This window comes from Emydura macquarii, unplaced genomic scaffold (assembly GCF_026122565.2).
Source record: "Emydura macquarii macquarii isolate MOO-44397 ecotype Brisbane River unplaced genomic scaffold, CSIRO-AGI_Emac_v2 contig_246, whole genome shotgun sequence".
Taxonomy (NCBI): domain Eukaryota; kingdom Metazoa; phylum Chordata; order Testudines; family Chelidae; genus Emydura; species Emydura macquarii.
The window spans coordinates 98696-116023 of NW_027130383.1; the positions used below are offsets into that span (position 1 = coordinate 98696).

Below are 17328 nucleotides of genomic sequence, written 5' to 3' on the forward strand. Positions count from 1 at the left end.
TGTGACTTCGGTTTGAACAGGTGGAATGCAAAACGTCTTGTGTGTTCATCTTTATTTCCACAAACAAATTCAGGCAGCGTGAATCTGTACAGCTCCATTAAAGTCAGTGGAGCAATGTGGATTCACACCAGCTGGGCATCTGGGCCCACTGATCCAAATGGAGCTCTGGCTGATTTAGACCAGGGGGAGGTACGGCCCCATTGACTCCAACGGTGCTCTGCCTGATTTAGACCAGCTCTGGCTCTTTGATTTTATAATGCTGTAAATCTAGAACCCATCCACTCAGCTTCTAAAATTGTTTTCAGTGTATAAAAATAATCTGACTCCTGGGACAGCATTATATGCATTACGGTAGAGGTCAGATCAGGGTCTCTTTGTGCCAGGCACTGCACGGAGACACAGTCCTTGCCCCAGAGAATTTCCAATTAAAACCTGGGATTCCAAGGACCTGAAGGGCGTTAGGTGTTCAAAACCCATTAAAATATCACTCATTGAGGCTTCTTTGAAAAGCAAAGCCTAACTGGACAGAGCAAATATTATTACCCCCATTTAACAAATGGGGAAACTGAGGCCAAGAGATTAGGTGATTACAGGGTTACAAAAAGAGCATAAAACAGAAGGTCTGTCTACACTACAGGGACTATAGTGGCAGAGCGAGGTTGCCCTAGTTATGCTAGCATCACGCTATAGTGTAGAAGCAACCTCCAGCAACGGAAGGGTTTTTTTCCCTTGGCGTAGGAACTCCACCTCCTTGTCCAGGTTGACGGATGCACTTTTCCATTGACCCAGCTGTGTCTACACTGGGGGCTAGGTTGGCCTAGTTACCGTGCGCCACGGAATGGATTTTTTCACACCTCTGAGAGACATAGCTATGCCAATTTAAATTTTAAGCGTAAACCAGGCCAGAGCCAAGAACTGGAGGGAGAGCTCTGGTGTTGCAGTTCAAAGTCTTAGAATAATAGAGTCATAGAAGATAAGGGTTGGGAGGGACCTCAGGAGGTATCTAGTCCCACCCCCTGCTCACAGCAGGACCAACCCCAACTAAAACCATCATCGACAAGGACATTTTTCTTAGTCCCCGCGTCCACTGATTGTGTTCAGAACTACGTGTGGGATATGTCAGGGCCTCTACGGGTAGCACTCTTTCCTTTAAACTGGTAGTCCCTTGTCAGCTGCATGATTTTAGCTGGTCGAGTTCTCACTGTTAGATCAACACTAGTTTTTTGGCATGGAATTTCCTTGCTTTTTAAAAAAAAATTAAAAAAAAATACATAAAAATTGACACTAGAGATTGTCAGTTCTTTGGATCTGGGATCTGTTTTGTTTAAAGGCAACCCCGCAATCTGAAAGCCAGATCCTTTAAAAAAAAAAAAAAATAGGGACAGATTCTTAACTTGTGTAAAATGTCATAGCGCTGTTGACGTTGATGGAGCTATGACTACTTATGCCATCTGAGGATTTGGTCCCCAGAGTTTAAAGTAGCCCCAGGCACCTTTAGTCTCCAGGCAACTTTTGTGGTTTTAAAAAGTTATTGTTCGCTTCTCAATATATAAAAGAAGCCCAAACAGGGGAACTGGACTATGGTGCAGATTTCGGCCTTAAACAAACTACTGTTAAATGAGCAAAGTAAACAAATAAATCTACATGACAGATATTGGAGGAAAAGGGCCATAGATTTTTAAGGCCAGAGAGGATCATTATGATCATCTAATCTGATCTCCGGCATAACAAGGCCAGAGAATTTCAGCCATTCATTCAAGCATGGAGCCTAATATATGTGGCTGAGTAACAGATCTTAGACCAAATCAATCTTGAGTCAAAAAACTCAAGTGACGACAAATCCACATACGTTATTTACAGTCTGAATTTTTCTTGCTTCAGCATCTAGCTATTGACTCGTCTTCTGCCTTAGCCTGCTAGATTTAAGAGATCTCTGTCACCAGTCCTCTTCCCATGTAGACTGTGAACAGGTCTTAAAGAGGCCAGGTTATGTGGCTTATCAGACACCAGGTTAAGTCATCCACTGCTCGGCATGTTTTTCAGAAATCACATCTTTTTTGTAGTTCTCTGAACCATCTGCAATTTTGCAGCATCTTTCCAAAGAGATGGCTTTGACCAGCTGAGGTCAATTGGTTAAAAAACTGCGCCTCTAGAAGTGTGATTCAAAGTCATCCGTTGATCTTTGACACCTCCTGGGTGTAGCTGACCACAAAAGATTAGACACCGCTTTCATCAGACGAAAAAAGACACACAGAAGCATTCCACCATGTGTGTGAACCAGGCCTGTTAAAGGCTCATTATAATTATAGCAAAAACAACGAGAGTCCTGTAGCACTTTAAAGCCTAACAAATTTAATTTCTGCAGGCATAAGCTTCTGTGGGCTGCAACCCACTTTGTCAGATGAGACAGCCCCCGAAAGCGTATGCCTGCAGAAATGAAATGTGTTAGTCTTTAAAGTGCTACAGAACTCTCCTCGTTTTTGCTGTATACAGACTAACCCGGCTACCCCTCTGGAGATTATACTTATAGTTACAATTACCAGACCATAATCCCAGCCAGCCTTAACTGGCATAGCACCATTCATCTGCACTCTGATGACTCAACGGAGCTATGTCGATTTACCCTAGTTCGTGATCTGGTCCCATTGACTCAGTGGGGCTATGGTTGATTTACACCAGCCCCACTGACGTATTGTTTTGGTTTTTTTTTAATCACAGAAGCTTAGCTCTAAGAAGAAGTGCTCGTGAACTCTGGCGCCCTCTGCTGTCTGCACCAGATTGTCACTACCGTACGATGATACACAAACCGATTTGGGATGTGTCAACACGTCCGCTTTGGAGATACAGATCCTGATTCCCACTTATTATATTCCTGAGCTCGGGACTTAGGTCGCTTTAAGATCCATTGTTGCTTTCTCTATTCTGGGGCTGTGCAGAGCTTCGCCTGCCCCTGGTGTGAACTAGAGCACGTTCCAGGCTGCTCTACTCTACAGTCTGTTCTTGATTGGTTTTAGTTAGAAGAGGTAGCACAATGCAAGGTCCTCACTCCACCCCCTATACCAGTGATCTGGGAGCAGGGTGCATGCAGAGCCCTTATGCCAGCTACACACCAGCTAAAGAGACCATGAATGCAGGTGTGACCCGGTGTGCTTAGTGTAGCCCATCTGAAAATGCCAACGTCAGGGCAGGCTGCAAAAACGAGAGCAGATTCTCCCAAATCTGGTGGTTAACCCTAGATTCACCAATCAGTCACAAACAGCACTCCTGATTCCCCCTACTGCTTACCAAGAAGTTACACAGAGCCCCTTTATTGCATTTCAGTCTCTGGCTCCCAATCAGCAACCAGGTCCAGTAACGGGAGAAGTTATTTAAAACTCTATTCCCGTTACAAAATGTTCTTCTGATCCGCACAGGGTCAGCCACTTAGCCATCCTCATATGAGTTTGGATCTTACCCAAAATACCAGGCTGTAGGCCAATTGTTTAGTATCTAAAACTAACGGTTTATTAGAAAAGAAAAGAGGTGTTAAATGATCAGCGCAATCAGATATTTACATATGAGTTCAAAGTCCATATATATCAGATTTGTAGCCGTATTGGTGAGTAAAGTTTCTCTAGAGCACATCCGTACCTGGATAGGTCTGTCAGTCCCTTGTTTAAAAGCTTCAGAGCAGTTGATCTAGAGATAAGAAGCAAGATTGAAGACAAGCTGGGGCTGTTGCAGCTGCCTTTAATAGCCTTTGCCGTCCGGCTTGTCCCAAACATAAGCTCACTCACTGCACGTGGGCATGGGAAAACACTTGGAGTCTCCTGGCCAGAGGCATGTCCGTACATGTCATAGGCGTAGCTCCTGGCTTTTCTCCCTTGATGCCTTGTCTATCTGGTTGCCCTTGATGGGCCATCAAACAGCCTGGATAGTGTGGATGCTATTTTGGGGGGGTGTCACCCTGTAGAACAGCACAAGTTTTAGGTCCAGCTATAGCACACACACATTCACCATACAACGATGATACACACATATACACAAGGTTATCGTACTTAGCACATTATAACTTTTCCATGGCGTATTCTGAGTGTGATGAAGCATCTGCCCCTCACTGGTCCGGAAAGGGTTAAGAGGGAGAGGCTGCGTGAAAGGCAGCCGAAAAGAGGAGACTGCAAGGCAACCAATCAGGGCCCAGGAGGCTGGTATAAAAGGGAGCTGCAGAGCAGCAAGAGCAGTCACTCCCAGGAGCTCGGGGAGGGAAGGCGGCTGCCCTGCAGGCCATGGGAGGTCAGTGCCTTAGACAGAGAGTGGCTGGCCCTGGAGAAGGAGAAGCTGAGATCCCTGATGTTAGGGCCGGACAGTGGACGGTAGCTGCCACTGAAGTAAGCGGCTAGATCTGGACTGCAGAATCTCCCAGAAGAGGGGAGAGTGCAGATTGTGGCATGGCGGGAGGGCTGTGTTGTGAAGCGGATGCCACAGGCGTGGGAGAGAGGTGGATCCTAAGGTGGAGGTAAGGGCAGGCGAGACACAACTGCATGGGGGTGCTGGGACCTGCAGAGCTATTCCACAGATTAACCAGCAGGAGGCGGAAGAGTGGTGGGTGCAACCCTGTTACAGTAAGATTCAGTGCAAGTCTGTCATATTGGCATAAATATATATAAATGTCACACAGTGTCACAGCAGGATCTTGCCTTTTCCATCCATTGACACTGCCATGGTAGCTTAAAGGGGATTGAGTGTAGCTGAGAACCCAGACACTGTGAAGGTAAGTTAGATTTATGACCTTGGTGTAAATGATCCCTGGAGAAATCTAAGACCGTGGAACAGGTTCTGTGGCGGCAGATCTCTGCACCAACATAGCACCCTTCTGAAGTCAGGATCACGGGTCTTTGCTCTGAAACAGCCTGTGCCGCCAAAGGATCTTCAAGGAATGTTGCAAAATGTGTGACTGTGTGTGTGGGTTTCTGGAAGGGGAGGTGGGTTTGAATTTGCAATGTACCTGACTTCTTGCAGGCAGGGGCTCTGTTAAATTGCCGTGAGTGCAGCAGTACGTGTTATTTGTGATGCACTTTCAAGTTGCAGGGTGGCTGGAGTGCTCTGAACGGGTGCCCCTCTTCTGGACCTATTCAGGAGGGATTTTCCTAAGGAAATTAGGAGCAAACGTCAATGGGGAAGTGGGCCCCTAAATCTCTTCCAACATGCCCCCTCTCTACATCTCACTAAATAAGCATGTAGGCTGGAATTTTCCAAGGAGTTCAAGATAGTCAGGTGCCAAAGACCCATTGAAAGTCGTCCCATCCCTAGAGACTGGAGTTGGGGGTGTGATCTGTCTCATCCTAGAGTAGCCCACCTGCAAATGCCAAGGGCAGGGCAAAATCAGAGCAGATTCTCCCGAATTGGTGGCTAACGCTGCAGTTCGATTCACCCCCCAGTTACAAACAGTGCTTCTGATCCCCCACACAGCTTATCCGGAAGCTAAAAGAAGTTACGCAGCCATTTGTATTGCTTCTCGGTCTCTGGGTCCCAGTCAGCAACTAGGTCCAGCAAAGAGAGATTAAAACCCTATTCCCTCTACCAAAAATGTTCTCCTGATCCCCAGAGGGTCAGCTTGTGATGTTCCCTCCCCACAATCTGGACTGGGGTGTAGCTGTGTCACCCCAATTCCTCACTCCTGGCCCCCGACTTACCCTGCTTTGCTGTGTGAACCAACTCTCGGGTCAGCCCACGCCCAGCCTCCTGTGAGTAATTGGTCCCTGACCTCGAGAAGGAGCGCTTCTGAATGGGCCTGATTTCTTCCACTTGAATCAAAGTGCTCGCCGATGCTTTGGCCAGTCCGTTGTTCCTGTCTGCATGCCTCTGCGGGGCGTGGAAACACAGCTTTGTGTTCGTCTGCATCTGTTCGAACCAGGTGAGAGGCACATTTGGGGCTGTGACCCAGCAGAGTTTCGTATCTGTACGTGTGTGACATCGCAGGAAACACGCCACCATAGCAGTAATGTTCAGTAGGCCAGGAGCGTTCCAAGAACACCTGACGTGGCCCACTTTGCATCGCTGTAAGGGTGAGCATGCATGATACACAAATCACACCAAAAGGTGTACGTGGAGCACAGAGTGTCACATCTCCCCTCTTCCAGAACTGCAGGAGGGTTAGCCACTGGCCAATCTGGAGGCACAACATCGGGGTTCTCTTGATATTTAGCCATCAAAGAGAGAACATAGCCTGCCTCAGTTTCCCCCTTTGCCATTCTTGGCACGATCACCAGCTTTTCCCAGAAATCTACGTGTAATACATCTAACGACAAGGTTCAACACAAGTAGCCCAAGCTCCATCACAAAATTTAGCATCCGCACCAAACTTGTTATCCTAGATGGGCACGTACAAGGCTGTTCATTCTACTACACCCTTTGTTCGGGCAGTCTGGTTCCGGGATTGGTTGGTTTAACCCTTCTCACCCTTCAAAAGCCTTACGGCCCCTTGCTTGGGGTTAGTCCCAGACTTTCTTCCCATCCAATGTTTCCCTGCCTGGACCCTTGGGATTTTGGTGCTTCAGGGTCTGGTGAGATAAGAGGTTGGGGGGAGGAGAGGGAATCCTGCAGGTGAGTTGGCCCTTTGTGGACCTGTCCCCCGGCCCCAGGACAATACATGTGCAGAAAGTCCCTCTCCTTCCTTGGGGCTCTGTTTGGCCGGGGATCAATTCATGTGCCCACAGCTGGGCACCCAATAACCGTACCAGTGAAGACCAGGATTCAATCTCTTCAATGCAGAGCTATTTATTGAAGAGCAGGTATCACAGACACATAGAAAGGACGATACAAGGCCTCAGTGACTGTGCTGGCCCCACACAGTCTCCTTATTAGCAAACAAAGCAGGTACGGATACCAGTGGTTCTAAACGTGAGCAGGCAAGACGCTGTCCAGAGCCAGGAGGGTGCAGGAGAAGGGGCAGGACGCAGGCAGGAGAGAACCTGGCAGCTACAAAGACTGGGGGAGAGAAAGATCCTGCCCGAAGAGGGCCAAGGACCTTTCCCAGGCCTGGAGGCCTGAGGGAAAAGACCCTGCCAGCAGGGGAAGATAGAACTGGATATCTGGTTTGGGCATGGCCACACCCAGTGGGCCTGTCAGAGGTCAAGAGCCTCCCCTGGCAGGGTCCGGACATTAAGTCCAGGGGCTCGGGAAAATAACCCAGGGAAGCCAGCAGCTTTCCTGAAGCCACAGCACGAGGTGCTGCTTGTAGGGTCCCTGGGTTGGGGCCTGGAGTCGAGGGTGGGACCGGCCCCCCACCATCCCCACTGGCCATTCACTGGAGGGGCGAGAGCCCCAGCGGCAGCAAGGGCCTGTGAGAACCAGGGACAGGACCCGGAGCCAGCAGGGAGTGGCCAGCGTAGAGCAGCTGCATTACCCTCCCCCACCACTAGCGGGTAGAAGAAACACTAGATCAGGGGTTCCCCACCTTTCTGTCTCAAGGGCCACAGATACCACTTTGAAAGACCCCGACGGGCCACTTTTGGCCCCTGGGCCACAGGTTGGGAACCACTGAACCTGACCTACTGCTAGAAGGAAGCACTGGACCAACCGAGGTCGAGAAAGACCTTTGCCATGACTGCTACATACATATTAAATTGCTTGTCAATCTCAGCCAATTACAACCGTCCAGTGGTTACACGGCGTATCTCAGCCAAGTTATTGTCATTTAGCAATATGGATATTAAATAAGATGACAAAGGATCCCTTATACACAGACAGCATCACAGCGGGGACAGGCAGGAATTCCCCTCCCATGGAAAATTCCACATTTCCAGCCTGTTTTGTGTGGGTGTGTGTTCCAGAAAGCAATTACTGGCCCACTATGCAATACATTCCATGGGAGGGATTGTTTTCACAGACTCTGCTTTGGAAGAATTATGCCAAAATGTCATTCCACTTCTCCAGCTCCACGGCAAACCCCAGGGGCAAACTCCCGAGGAGGCAGGGGCACTCTGAGGCCCAGTTCTCCAGCAACCCGCCTGATGGGATGCTGAGGACCTAAGAGTCACAAACCAGACACCTAAGCAGGTTGCCAGGCAGGCTACTGAGGATCCAGGAAGGCAGGCAAGTGGCCAGGGAAGTTTCCATCCAAACTTTTGTCAAAATAGACGTGTTCCCACAGAATGCCTTGAGTTTTGACGAATCGCCATTTTCCAACCGGAAAAATGGCCTGTCAAAAAATTTCTGCCCGGATCCACTAGTGATGTCCTAACTCACGGGTCAGAGCATGTCACAGCTGGCTGTCTATGCCTGCTCCACGGGGGGTATACGTAGGACATATATACTTTCGACTCAAGCCGTAGCAGCTCATGTGTCTTGTTCTGTCTATCCCCTGGCCTAACGCTGGGGTGTCAGCCAAGCCCGCAGCTGTCACACCTCTGTTTGGACACCTAGCGGAAATAAACAACCACCTCTTAATGTGAGGACTGTTGCAGGATAGGTAAGTCTCTAGGAGTCAGAGGAGGAGTCACAAACGACAAAGACAAAACAGCACTTTCACTAGGTGACGGTGAGGAGGAACTGGGGTCTGGAGATGAAGGAATACGTACAGTAAATGAGACAGACGTAGTACATACACGTTATTACAGACAATGTCCTAACTCAGTGCATTTACCCAGAAGCTGGGTCAGTTTCTACACACTTGGTGAGCGCAGTACCAGCAAATCATTTATGTTTCTGAAAAGGCGACGGGGTTTAATTTCCAGTTATAAATGGTGTTGGAAGGTAACTGACTATTCCATCCTGTTACTTGTCTCTCTTTGTGGTTTCCACAATCCTTCATTAGCATTTGGTTCAGACTCAGGAGAGCAGGGCCAATGTGAACTAAACGACACTTAATTTACCTGTAAACAGCCAGTGACAGAGAAACATCCTTTGTCTGACAGAAAACCTGGGTTTCACCTTTGCTGGTGATCACCCACCTAGACACCGACTTCGACACCATAACTATCAGCGTCCACACGTATCTGCGTCCACACCATGCGTACATGTTTCAGGATGATACTGATGACCAGGGAAACACCAGCTTGAATCTGAGACCTTACATGAAGCTCTTTGGTGAGCTAGAACGCACGTATCCCTCTGCATCCTCTCTCTGCCCCTTTGCCGGGGGGCATTACGACATCCCTGGTCACGCTGTGCTTCTGTCGTGGGACAATCCAGGGGTCATCTAGAGAAGGGAAGCGGAATGAGAGGGTCCCCTAGGCACTTTGAAACAGAAATAATAAGCTACAAATGCCCTGGCACTGTGTCTTGGATCACTGGTTTTCAACCTCTCTTTTCATTTGCAGACCCCTAAAACATTTCGACTGGAGGTCCAGACCCTTTTTGAAATCTCAGCCACAGGGGTCCATGGACCACACGTTGAAAACCACTGGGTGCAGGTGTGACCATGCCAAAGGGGGCTGCTCGGTGAAGTCAGTGGGGCCCAGAGCCTTGGAAGTATTTAGGTGCCCATCTCCCTACCTGGGAGGAGCTGGGCCTGGGAGGTTTTTCCAGTGACTCCAATAAGCGATGGATCAGAACGTCGGTCATGCATCTTCTTGCACCCCCAGAGTGCTGTGTTAGAGCTGTTACAAAGGACGCCGTCTCTTTACGTATTTCTGTGAGAGTCCGTTGGAGCCAAAACAGCGATTTTGGTGGAAAATGCAGATTTTTAAGGTCTGTTTTGATGAAACTTTCATTGGGAGGAGTTCTCGCAGCCAGGCTGGACTGTGTGAGAATAGCCCAGTGGTTAGGACCCACCCCTGACAAACCCGCGGACAAGTCCCTGATCTGTCCCTTAGAGCAGGGTCTTGTATCTCCTACGTCTCAGGTGAGTGCTCAAACCATTGGTGGAGTGGCTTGCTATCAGCTTATTTTTGAAATGGTGTCATCCCAGTTTGGGACAGGAACTTTTATTTATGTTAAGAGTCTCTTATTGTGTCTTCAAGGCACATGGTCAAAAGATATAACACTAGAGACAGGGGCTTCAGGCCTTGGCCTTTCTCCTCCACCACCTACTGTGGAAGCAAAGGGCACTGAGAGACACAGACTCCAACAGGAGACTTCAGTTGGTTGGCTGGACTATAAGAGGGACAGAAAGTTGGCTACATCATGGGGCTCAACGGATAGAGATCAACGGCTCGTTGTCTTGTTGGCAGCTGGTCACAAGCGGAGTGCCCCAGGGGTCAGTGTTGGGGCCAGTTTAGTTCAACATCTTCATCAATGATCTGGAGAATGGGGTAGATTGTACCCACAGCAAGTTTGCAGGTGACACTATGCTGGGGGGAGTGGTAGATACACTGAAGGGTAGGGATAGGATACAGAGTGACCTAGACAAATCAGAGGATTGGGCCAAAAAAACCCTGGTGAGGTTCAAAGGCAAGTGCCGAATAGAGGGGAATAATCACTTCCCTCCATCTGCTGGCAATGCTCCGACTAATGCAGCCCAATATGCTATTAGCCTTCTTGGCAACCAGGGCACACTGCTGACTCATATCCAGCTTCTTGTCCACTGTTACCCCCAGGTCCTTTTCTGCAGAACTGCTGCCTAGCCCATCGGTCCCCAGTCTGTAGCTGTGCATGGGATTCTTCCATCCTCAGTGTAGAACTTGTAGCGTAAACATATCTTAAATAAATTACGCACTTCACAGAATTATATTAAGGGAATTTTAGATTTAATCCCTTACACCAGTTCAGTCATGGTGTTATCTTGTAGCTGGTTAATGCCTTGTAAAGATGTTTTTTCAGCAGGGATCTGGAAGGAGCAGTGGTTGCACAGGTAGGATGCTCCACAAGAGATGACCAATTTGCAAATTGTGCATCCACTGAAGAGGCTGCGTTGGCCCTTTAAGTGATCTCAGACATTGTGTCCCCTCCTGCAGGGCTTAATTTCCTTCTAGAGCACTCGTCCCGCCGGTTGCAGATGAAATGTCTCTCCGAGTAGCATCTGGAGCTGCTAACCCCTTGATCATCCAGGTAGGCGCACTGCCCTTCCCCTCTGATCAGAAACCTGCAATGAGAAGCAGCGTGGGGGTTATCAGAGGCAGATTTCTGCTCACGTACAGAGAGGTGACGTGGTGCGGTGGCGTACGACCCAGGGGAACTGGGTTCTCTGCCAGGCTTTGCTGCTAACCAGCTGCATGACCCTGAGCCAGTCACTTCTAGCTGTAAATGTCGCAGGGGGCGCTGAGCACCTGAAAATCAGGCAGCAAACAGAGGTTACCGAGTTTCTTGGAGGTCTTTCCGGGATGTGAGGGGACATAGGACAGGAAGGGAGTTCCTGGGTCACTGAGTCCAGCGCCCTGCTGTGGCAGGCAACCCCGGCATATCATCCTGTCCATAAACCTCTCAGGCTCTGTCTTCCAGCTAGTTAGGCTGTTTGCCCCCATCGCTCCTACGGGGCGGCTGCTCCGGAACCTCCCTCCTCTGATGGGCAGAAACCGTCTGCTAATTCCCAGCCCCAAATTAATTCATGGCCAGTTTATCCCCGACTGATCTTGTGCTGTCAGCATCCTTTAGCATCAGTAGCTCTCCTCCCTCCCTGGTGTCTACCCTCCTCCACGCCCCCGATGTATTCACAGAGAGCCATGAGACAGCCTCTCTTTTTGCTAGGCTCAACCAGCCACGCTCTCAGTTTCCTTTTATAAGAGATTTTCCATTCCCCTGAGCATCTCAGCAACTCTTCTCTGCACCTGCACGGGTCTGAATGCGACTTTCTTGAATACCAGGTGAACAGAACTGCACAAACTAGTGCAGCTAAACTGGAAATCCGGCATAACCTCGGGTAAACAAACCTCATAAGAACGGCCATACTGGGTCAGACCAGTGGTCCATCCAGCCCAGTATCCTGTCTTCTGACAGGGGCCGGTGCCAGGTGCTTCAGAAAGAACGAACAGAACAGGGCAATCATCAAGTGAGCCATCCTCTGTCTGCCACTCCCAGCTTCTGACAATCAGTGCATGGGGTTGCATCCCTGCCCACCCTGACTAATAGCTATTGATGGACCTTTTCCTGCAGGAAACTTTGCTTTCAACACAACCAGATTTTCCATAAGGGAAAACTTTGAGTTGGAATTTTTCTAACCAGTCCTATTTGTGTCTTCCACAGTAACCCAATGGGGCGCTTGGTCTCGCTGTAGTGGCTGCACTAGGGAAGAGGTCTAGGAGTCTCCTACAGGTGCACCCTCAGCAGAACTAGCTCTGTAACTCAGGCAGTAAAAGCTCATGCTTTTAAAATCCTGACATCTCACGTTCAATCCATGTTCTCCACCCACCCCAGGGTTGTGTTGCTTTTTTCTGTGCCCTAATACTGAGAAAGGGAAAAGGACGCACAGGTTGTTGAATACGGTACCGTTGGTCCATTTCCAGGGCTGGCCTTCACCCTGTTCCCTCTGGAGGCCAATCCAGCGGTAAGGGATCAATCTATAGCGCAGCATGAAATTCTGTGGAAAAGAACACACACCTGATATCCTTATTTGTATTACAGCAGCCATAACGGAGATAAGAGCCCCATGGCGCCAGGTGCGGTACACACTGGGAAAGCTAGTCCCTGACCCAAAGAACTTCCAGTCGAAATAAACAGGAGTTCATCTAAATGACTTTTCCGCCCCCCCAGGAACTTTTATTTCTCAAAAAAATATTGGGGAAAAAGAAACTACTTTTTTCTCCCCTATTTTGTAACTGGGAGTTTTCTTCCCATTTTCTTCCAGTTTCCCCACTTTTGGGAATCATAGCATCATAGAAATGTTGGGTTGGGAGGGACCTCAAGAGATCATCAAGTCCAGCCACCTGGGCTCAGGAAGGACAAAATAAACCCAGACCTTCTCTGGCAGGTGTTTGTCCAGCCCGGCCCGGTCTACACTTCCCTTCAAATTCGGCGGCGGTTGACGGGAGTTACGCAAGCTAAGCAGAGTAGCTTGTGTAACTCCTGTCGCCTTCGTAACTCCTCTTTTACGCGGCGTCTTCGCTGCACTGCACTGACGGGAACCGTGTTCCCATCGACGCAGCACCGCGCCACTTGAGGGGGTGGTTTTCACGCATCGACTTCCGGATCGATTGAGCAGGTCTTCACTGACCACTCGATTGATCCAGATAGATCGATTGGACAGTGGCAAATTTGCCGCCATCAGTGAAGATGTACCCCTGGTCTTTAAAACCTCCGATGACAGGGATTCCACAATCGCTGTTGGACGCCTGTTCGAGAACATAAAGACCCTGAGAGTTAGAAAGCTTTTCGTAATATCTAACCTCAATCTCTCTTGCTGCAGTTGAAGCCCATTACTTCTTGTCCTGCCTTCAGTGGCCATGGAGAACAACCGATCCCCATCCGCTTTATAATAGCCCTTAACATATTGGAAGACTGTTATCAGGACCCCCTCATTTTTCTTGTCTCAAGACTAAACGGACCCAGGTTTTTTAACCTTTGCTCACAGCTCAGGGTTTTCTAAACCTTTGGTCACTTTTGTTGCTCTTCTCTGGACTCTTCCCAAATTGTCCACATTTTCCCTGAAGTGTGATGGTCAGAACTGGATACAGTACTCCAGCTGAGGTCTCACCAGGGCCGAGCAGAACGGGATAATGACCTCCCATGTCTTTCTTACAACACTCCTATTAATACACCCCAGGATGAGGATCACCTTTTTCGCAGCTGTATCCCATTGTCGATCCAAATTCAATTTGTGATTCATTATAACCCCTCGGTTCTTTTCAGCGGTATGATCACCTAGCCAGTCACTCCCAGTTTTTGTGCATTAGACGTTTCCTTCCTAAGTGTAGTACACTGCACTTGCCTTTATCGATGGTTTAACAGTACATGAGACATATACCGTTGTGCTGAAAATGTTCCCCTCTCCTTCAAAGTAACATTTGTGCTTTTTCCCTGCTGTCAAAAGTTTGGGAAATCATTTTTGTTGTTGTTGTTGTTAAAGGCAGATTTCCACATCTCTTCTTTCCTACACTTTTTACCTTTCCTCTCTTTTCCCAGTGATGGGGGGGAAGGATCCCACCCATAAAAAAAGGGTGGGACACCAAAATTTTGAAGGTTAAAAAACCCCCCAAAAGAAATGACATTTGAAGTTAAAAAAGAAATGAACATTTTTGCGGGGGAAAAAAAATCAATGTTTATAAAATGAAAAATGACAAATCCCGCCCACTGATTTCCATTTTACAGCCAGCTGTGGAGGGGCCTGTGTTCCATGAATCAAGGAGCTGCCTTAGGCCGTCAGGGGGTGACAGCCTCTAGCATGTCCTTAGCTGTGGTTACGAAGGGTGAGTGTCTCTTCCTTACCAGCTCCTGCATAGAATCAATCAAAGCCAGGGAGGCACTGTGTGAAGAACAGTGGTGCTGGCTAACACTCCAGTTCCCTTCAGTCTCTGAGAAGTAGTAGCATTTCCCTTGGTATCCAATCCAGCCGTCCAGGCACCCAGCAGTGATATGGGGCGGGCAGGAGGGAGTTTTCTTGACTGAAAATAAGCAAGTAGCACAGTGATGTCAGATGGACCCTATAGCTGCTGCCTGTCTGAGTGGGGATCCCCACCAGAGGGGATACTAAGACCCACACATCCAGGGCCTGGAATACAGATTTTGATAGATTCCAAGACCTGAATGGGACCCGTGTGATCATCTCGTCTGACGTCCTGTATGACACAAATCTGAAAACTGCCCCCCCAGATAATCCCTAGAGCAGATCTTTTACCAAAAATCCAATCGTCATTTATAAATGGCCAATGATGGAGAATCCACCGCGACCCTCGGTACATCGCTCCAATGGCTAATAACGCCAACCATTCAAAATGGATGCTTTAATCCCCGTGTGAATTTGTCTAGCTTCAACTTCCAGGCACTGGATCGGGAAGAGCCTATTATTAAATATTTGTTTCCCATGCAGGTGTTTATAGACTCTGCTAGATCGACAGAATCCAGTCGCCCCCTTCTCTTTGCTAAGCTAAATAGCTCGAGCTCTTGGAGTCTACCCCCCTACGGCAGGTTTTAATCGTTCCAGTGGCTCTTCTCTGACCCCTCTGCAATTTATCAACATCCTTCCTGCATGGTGGGCACCAGAACCGGACGCGAGACGCCAACAGCGGTCACATGCGTGCCACCCCCAGCGGGAAGCCAATGGGCCTCTGGTCAGAACATCTCCATGCTGGCGTGGCGGGGCTGTGTTTGCTGGGCCCTCAAGATCTTCCCGTGTGAAAGTACTGGAGGGCATGCCAGAAAACATGCAAGCGTGCCAGAAAGCGTGCAAGAGAAAGTGCAAAGCCTGCCTGCAAGAGCTCCGCAGCGGACAAGCACGTAATGTCTCTATGGGACGGAAAGGACCCAAAACGCACTTTGACGGCACAGGTGGTTTTCACCCCCAGCCTAAACCCAATCCAAAGCACGGGCATCTCTGCACCCTCTGAGTGCTGCCGTGCCCTGACCAGCCTGGACCGTTGAAAAGTTTAGCATGCCCACTTCTTTTTTTACCGTTACGCCACTGGGAGCAAGGCGGAAGGAACCAGGAACACAGGGTGTGTGTGTACGGGAGGGTGGAAGTTAGAGCTGCCTCGTGGCTGCTCCAGTTTACACCAGGGAACCAGACAGGGCCCTGCTCAACCCCAGCGTGTGGGGAACAGGAAGGTGGCTTAATGCCTGTCCCTGCCAGTGTGCGGGAATGGAGTCCGCGGTGGTTACAGCTGATGCCTCGTCCCTTTACTCAGAGTCTAACGTCCCGTTCTCACCCTCAGTCACTGGCTCTGCCCCATTTTAACATGACTCTTAACGAGACGTTTTCTTCCTTCAAGTGTAAATGGGGGAAAGGGAGTTACAGGAGAACAGCACAGCCCTGTTAGTAATATTATTGGGGCCAGGATGTGGCAATGTAATTATTCGTGGAGAACAGCCAGCAGACGGTTAAAGGCCAGTGCGCTCCCAGCTTGCACAAACACCAGCTACCACGGTACAGGAAGAACAGCAGACACCGTGCGTGGCTTGGAGCTGATCCAGACGTGCTGGGGGAGTTAATACTGCAGTGGGAACCTGAGCATATACCGAGGACATCGGTGCACTCCCGCTTTCACCCTTCACCTTGCCTTCCCACGTAATAACAGAGCGTGTTCCAGCAATGCACCTCTGGACTCGGGGTGGGACGGGGGAGAGGGCTGAAAGGCAGCCTATGTGCCGAGGCAATGGCTTCATATCAGCTCTCGGGAAATCCTGAATCGAGGGAAGGTAGAGAGCTTGTGGCTGTTCCAGCAGTGAACGGGGAGCCTGATGCTCAGCTGTGCTAGAGCCACGCTGGTAGATGTCCGAATACGTGTGTGAGGGAGAGGAAGGATCTAACCACTAGGTCACAGCACCCCAGACAGAGAGGAGTCACTTAGCTGGGTCCTTCATCTGTCATAGACCTCACCAGCAGGTCAGAAAGTGCTTTACAAAGGAGGTTAGTATCTTATTCCCATTTTACATATGGGGAAACTGAGGCACAGAGTGGTGCAGTGACTGGCTGACGGTGACACAGCAGGGCCAGTACCAGAGCTGGGAAGAGAACCCAGCTCTCCTGCGTGCCAGGGAAGTGCTCCATCCATTAGGTAACACTGCTGTCCAGTCTCATAGTCAGTGGGTGGGTTCTATGGAGTGGAGCGCCACCTAGTGCTTGAATTTTCAGAGGTGCTCAGCAATGGCCGTTCCTGTTGGCTCTGGTGGGGTTGTGGGTGCTGGAAACCTACATCCTTCTTCTTTGGGGGTGGACGGGGTGAGGAAGGTAAAAGGGTCTGGATAGAGATTTCCCCTCTGAAAAGGGAAACGTGGTTCAACGGAGGAGTCAGACCAGGGCAAAGACAGCGTGAGAAGAGGCAGCGGAAAACACAAGTGGGCAGCGTGGTCTCGTGCCTAAGGCAAGCAGTGAGTAACTGAGAATCCGTGACAAGACAGTGAAGCATCTGCTGGGTTAGTAACGGCACTTCACTCACCCGCCAGCGCAATTATGGTGATGCTCAAAGCTGTGATGACAACAGTAACAGTAATTGGGATCCATTTGTCTTTAATGCATTTTAGGTTGAAATCTGCAAGATAAGATACGAAAGGAGATGAGGGCGGGTAGCGAGAGCAAACGCTGCCGGAAAGTGAAAGCTGCACTGTTTTGCTAAGTGCTTCGTGTCAAGAGTGGATAAATCTAGTTGTCTGAGGATCAAGGGCATGAAACGCCTTCCATAGGAGGTGAGATTAAAGAGATTAGGACAGTTTATTTTAGAACAGAGGCTTAAGGAGAGTGGGGATGACAAGTGTCTATAAAATCATGCAGGGTGTGGAAAAAGTGTCATCTACCCTTTCCCACGCCACAAAAACCAGGAGTCA

At 49.2% G+C, this 17328-nt stretch overlaps 1 protein-coding gene across 8 annotated transcripts in view; it reads right to left on the reverse strand.

The window, feature by feature from the left end:
- Window positions 1–6746: 6746 nt before the first annotated feature.
- The window catches only part of LOC137153470 (C-type lectin domain family 2 member B-like), a 37745-nt gene continuing 27163 nt past the window's right edge, over window positions 6747–17328 (reverse strand). For 7 of the 8 annotated variants that reach the window (XM_067548880.1, XM_067548863.1, XM_067548853.1 and 4 more), the window contains 4 exons: window positions 16944–17036; window positions 14278–14453; window positions 12324–12433; window positions 6747–11002 (listed from right to left, as the gene is read on the reverse strand). In XM_067548880.1, the coding sequence (XP_067404981.1) occupies window positions 10840–11002; window positions 12324–12433; window positions 14278–14453; window positions 16944–17036 (542 nt within the window). In that variant the 3' untranslated portion in view covers window positions 6747–10839. The remainder of the gene's footprint in view (window positions 11003–12323; window positions 12434–14277; window positions 14454–16943; window positions 17037–17328) is intronic. The other variant, XM_067548907.1, reaches the window with a different exon arrangement.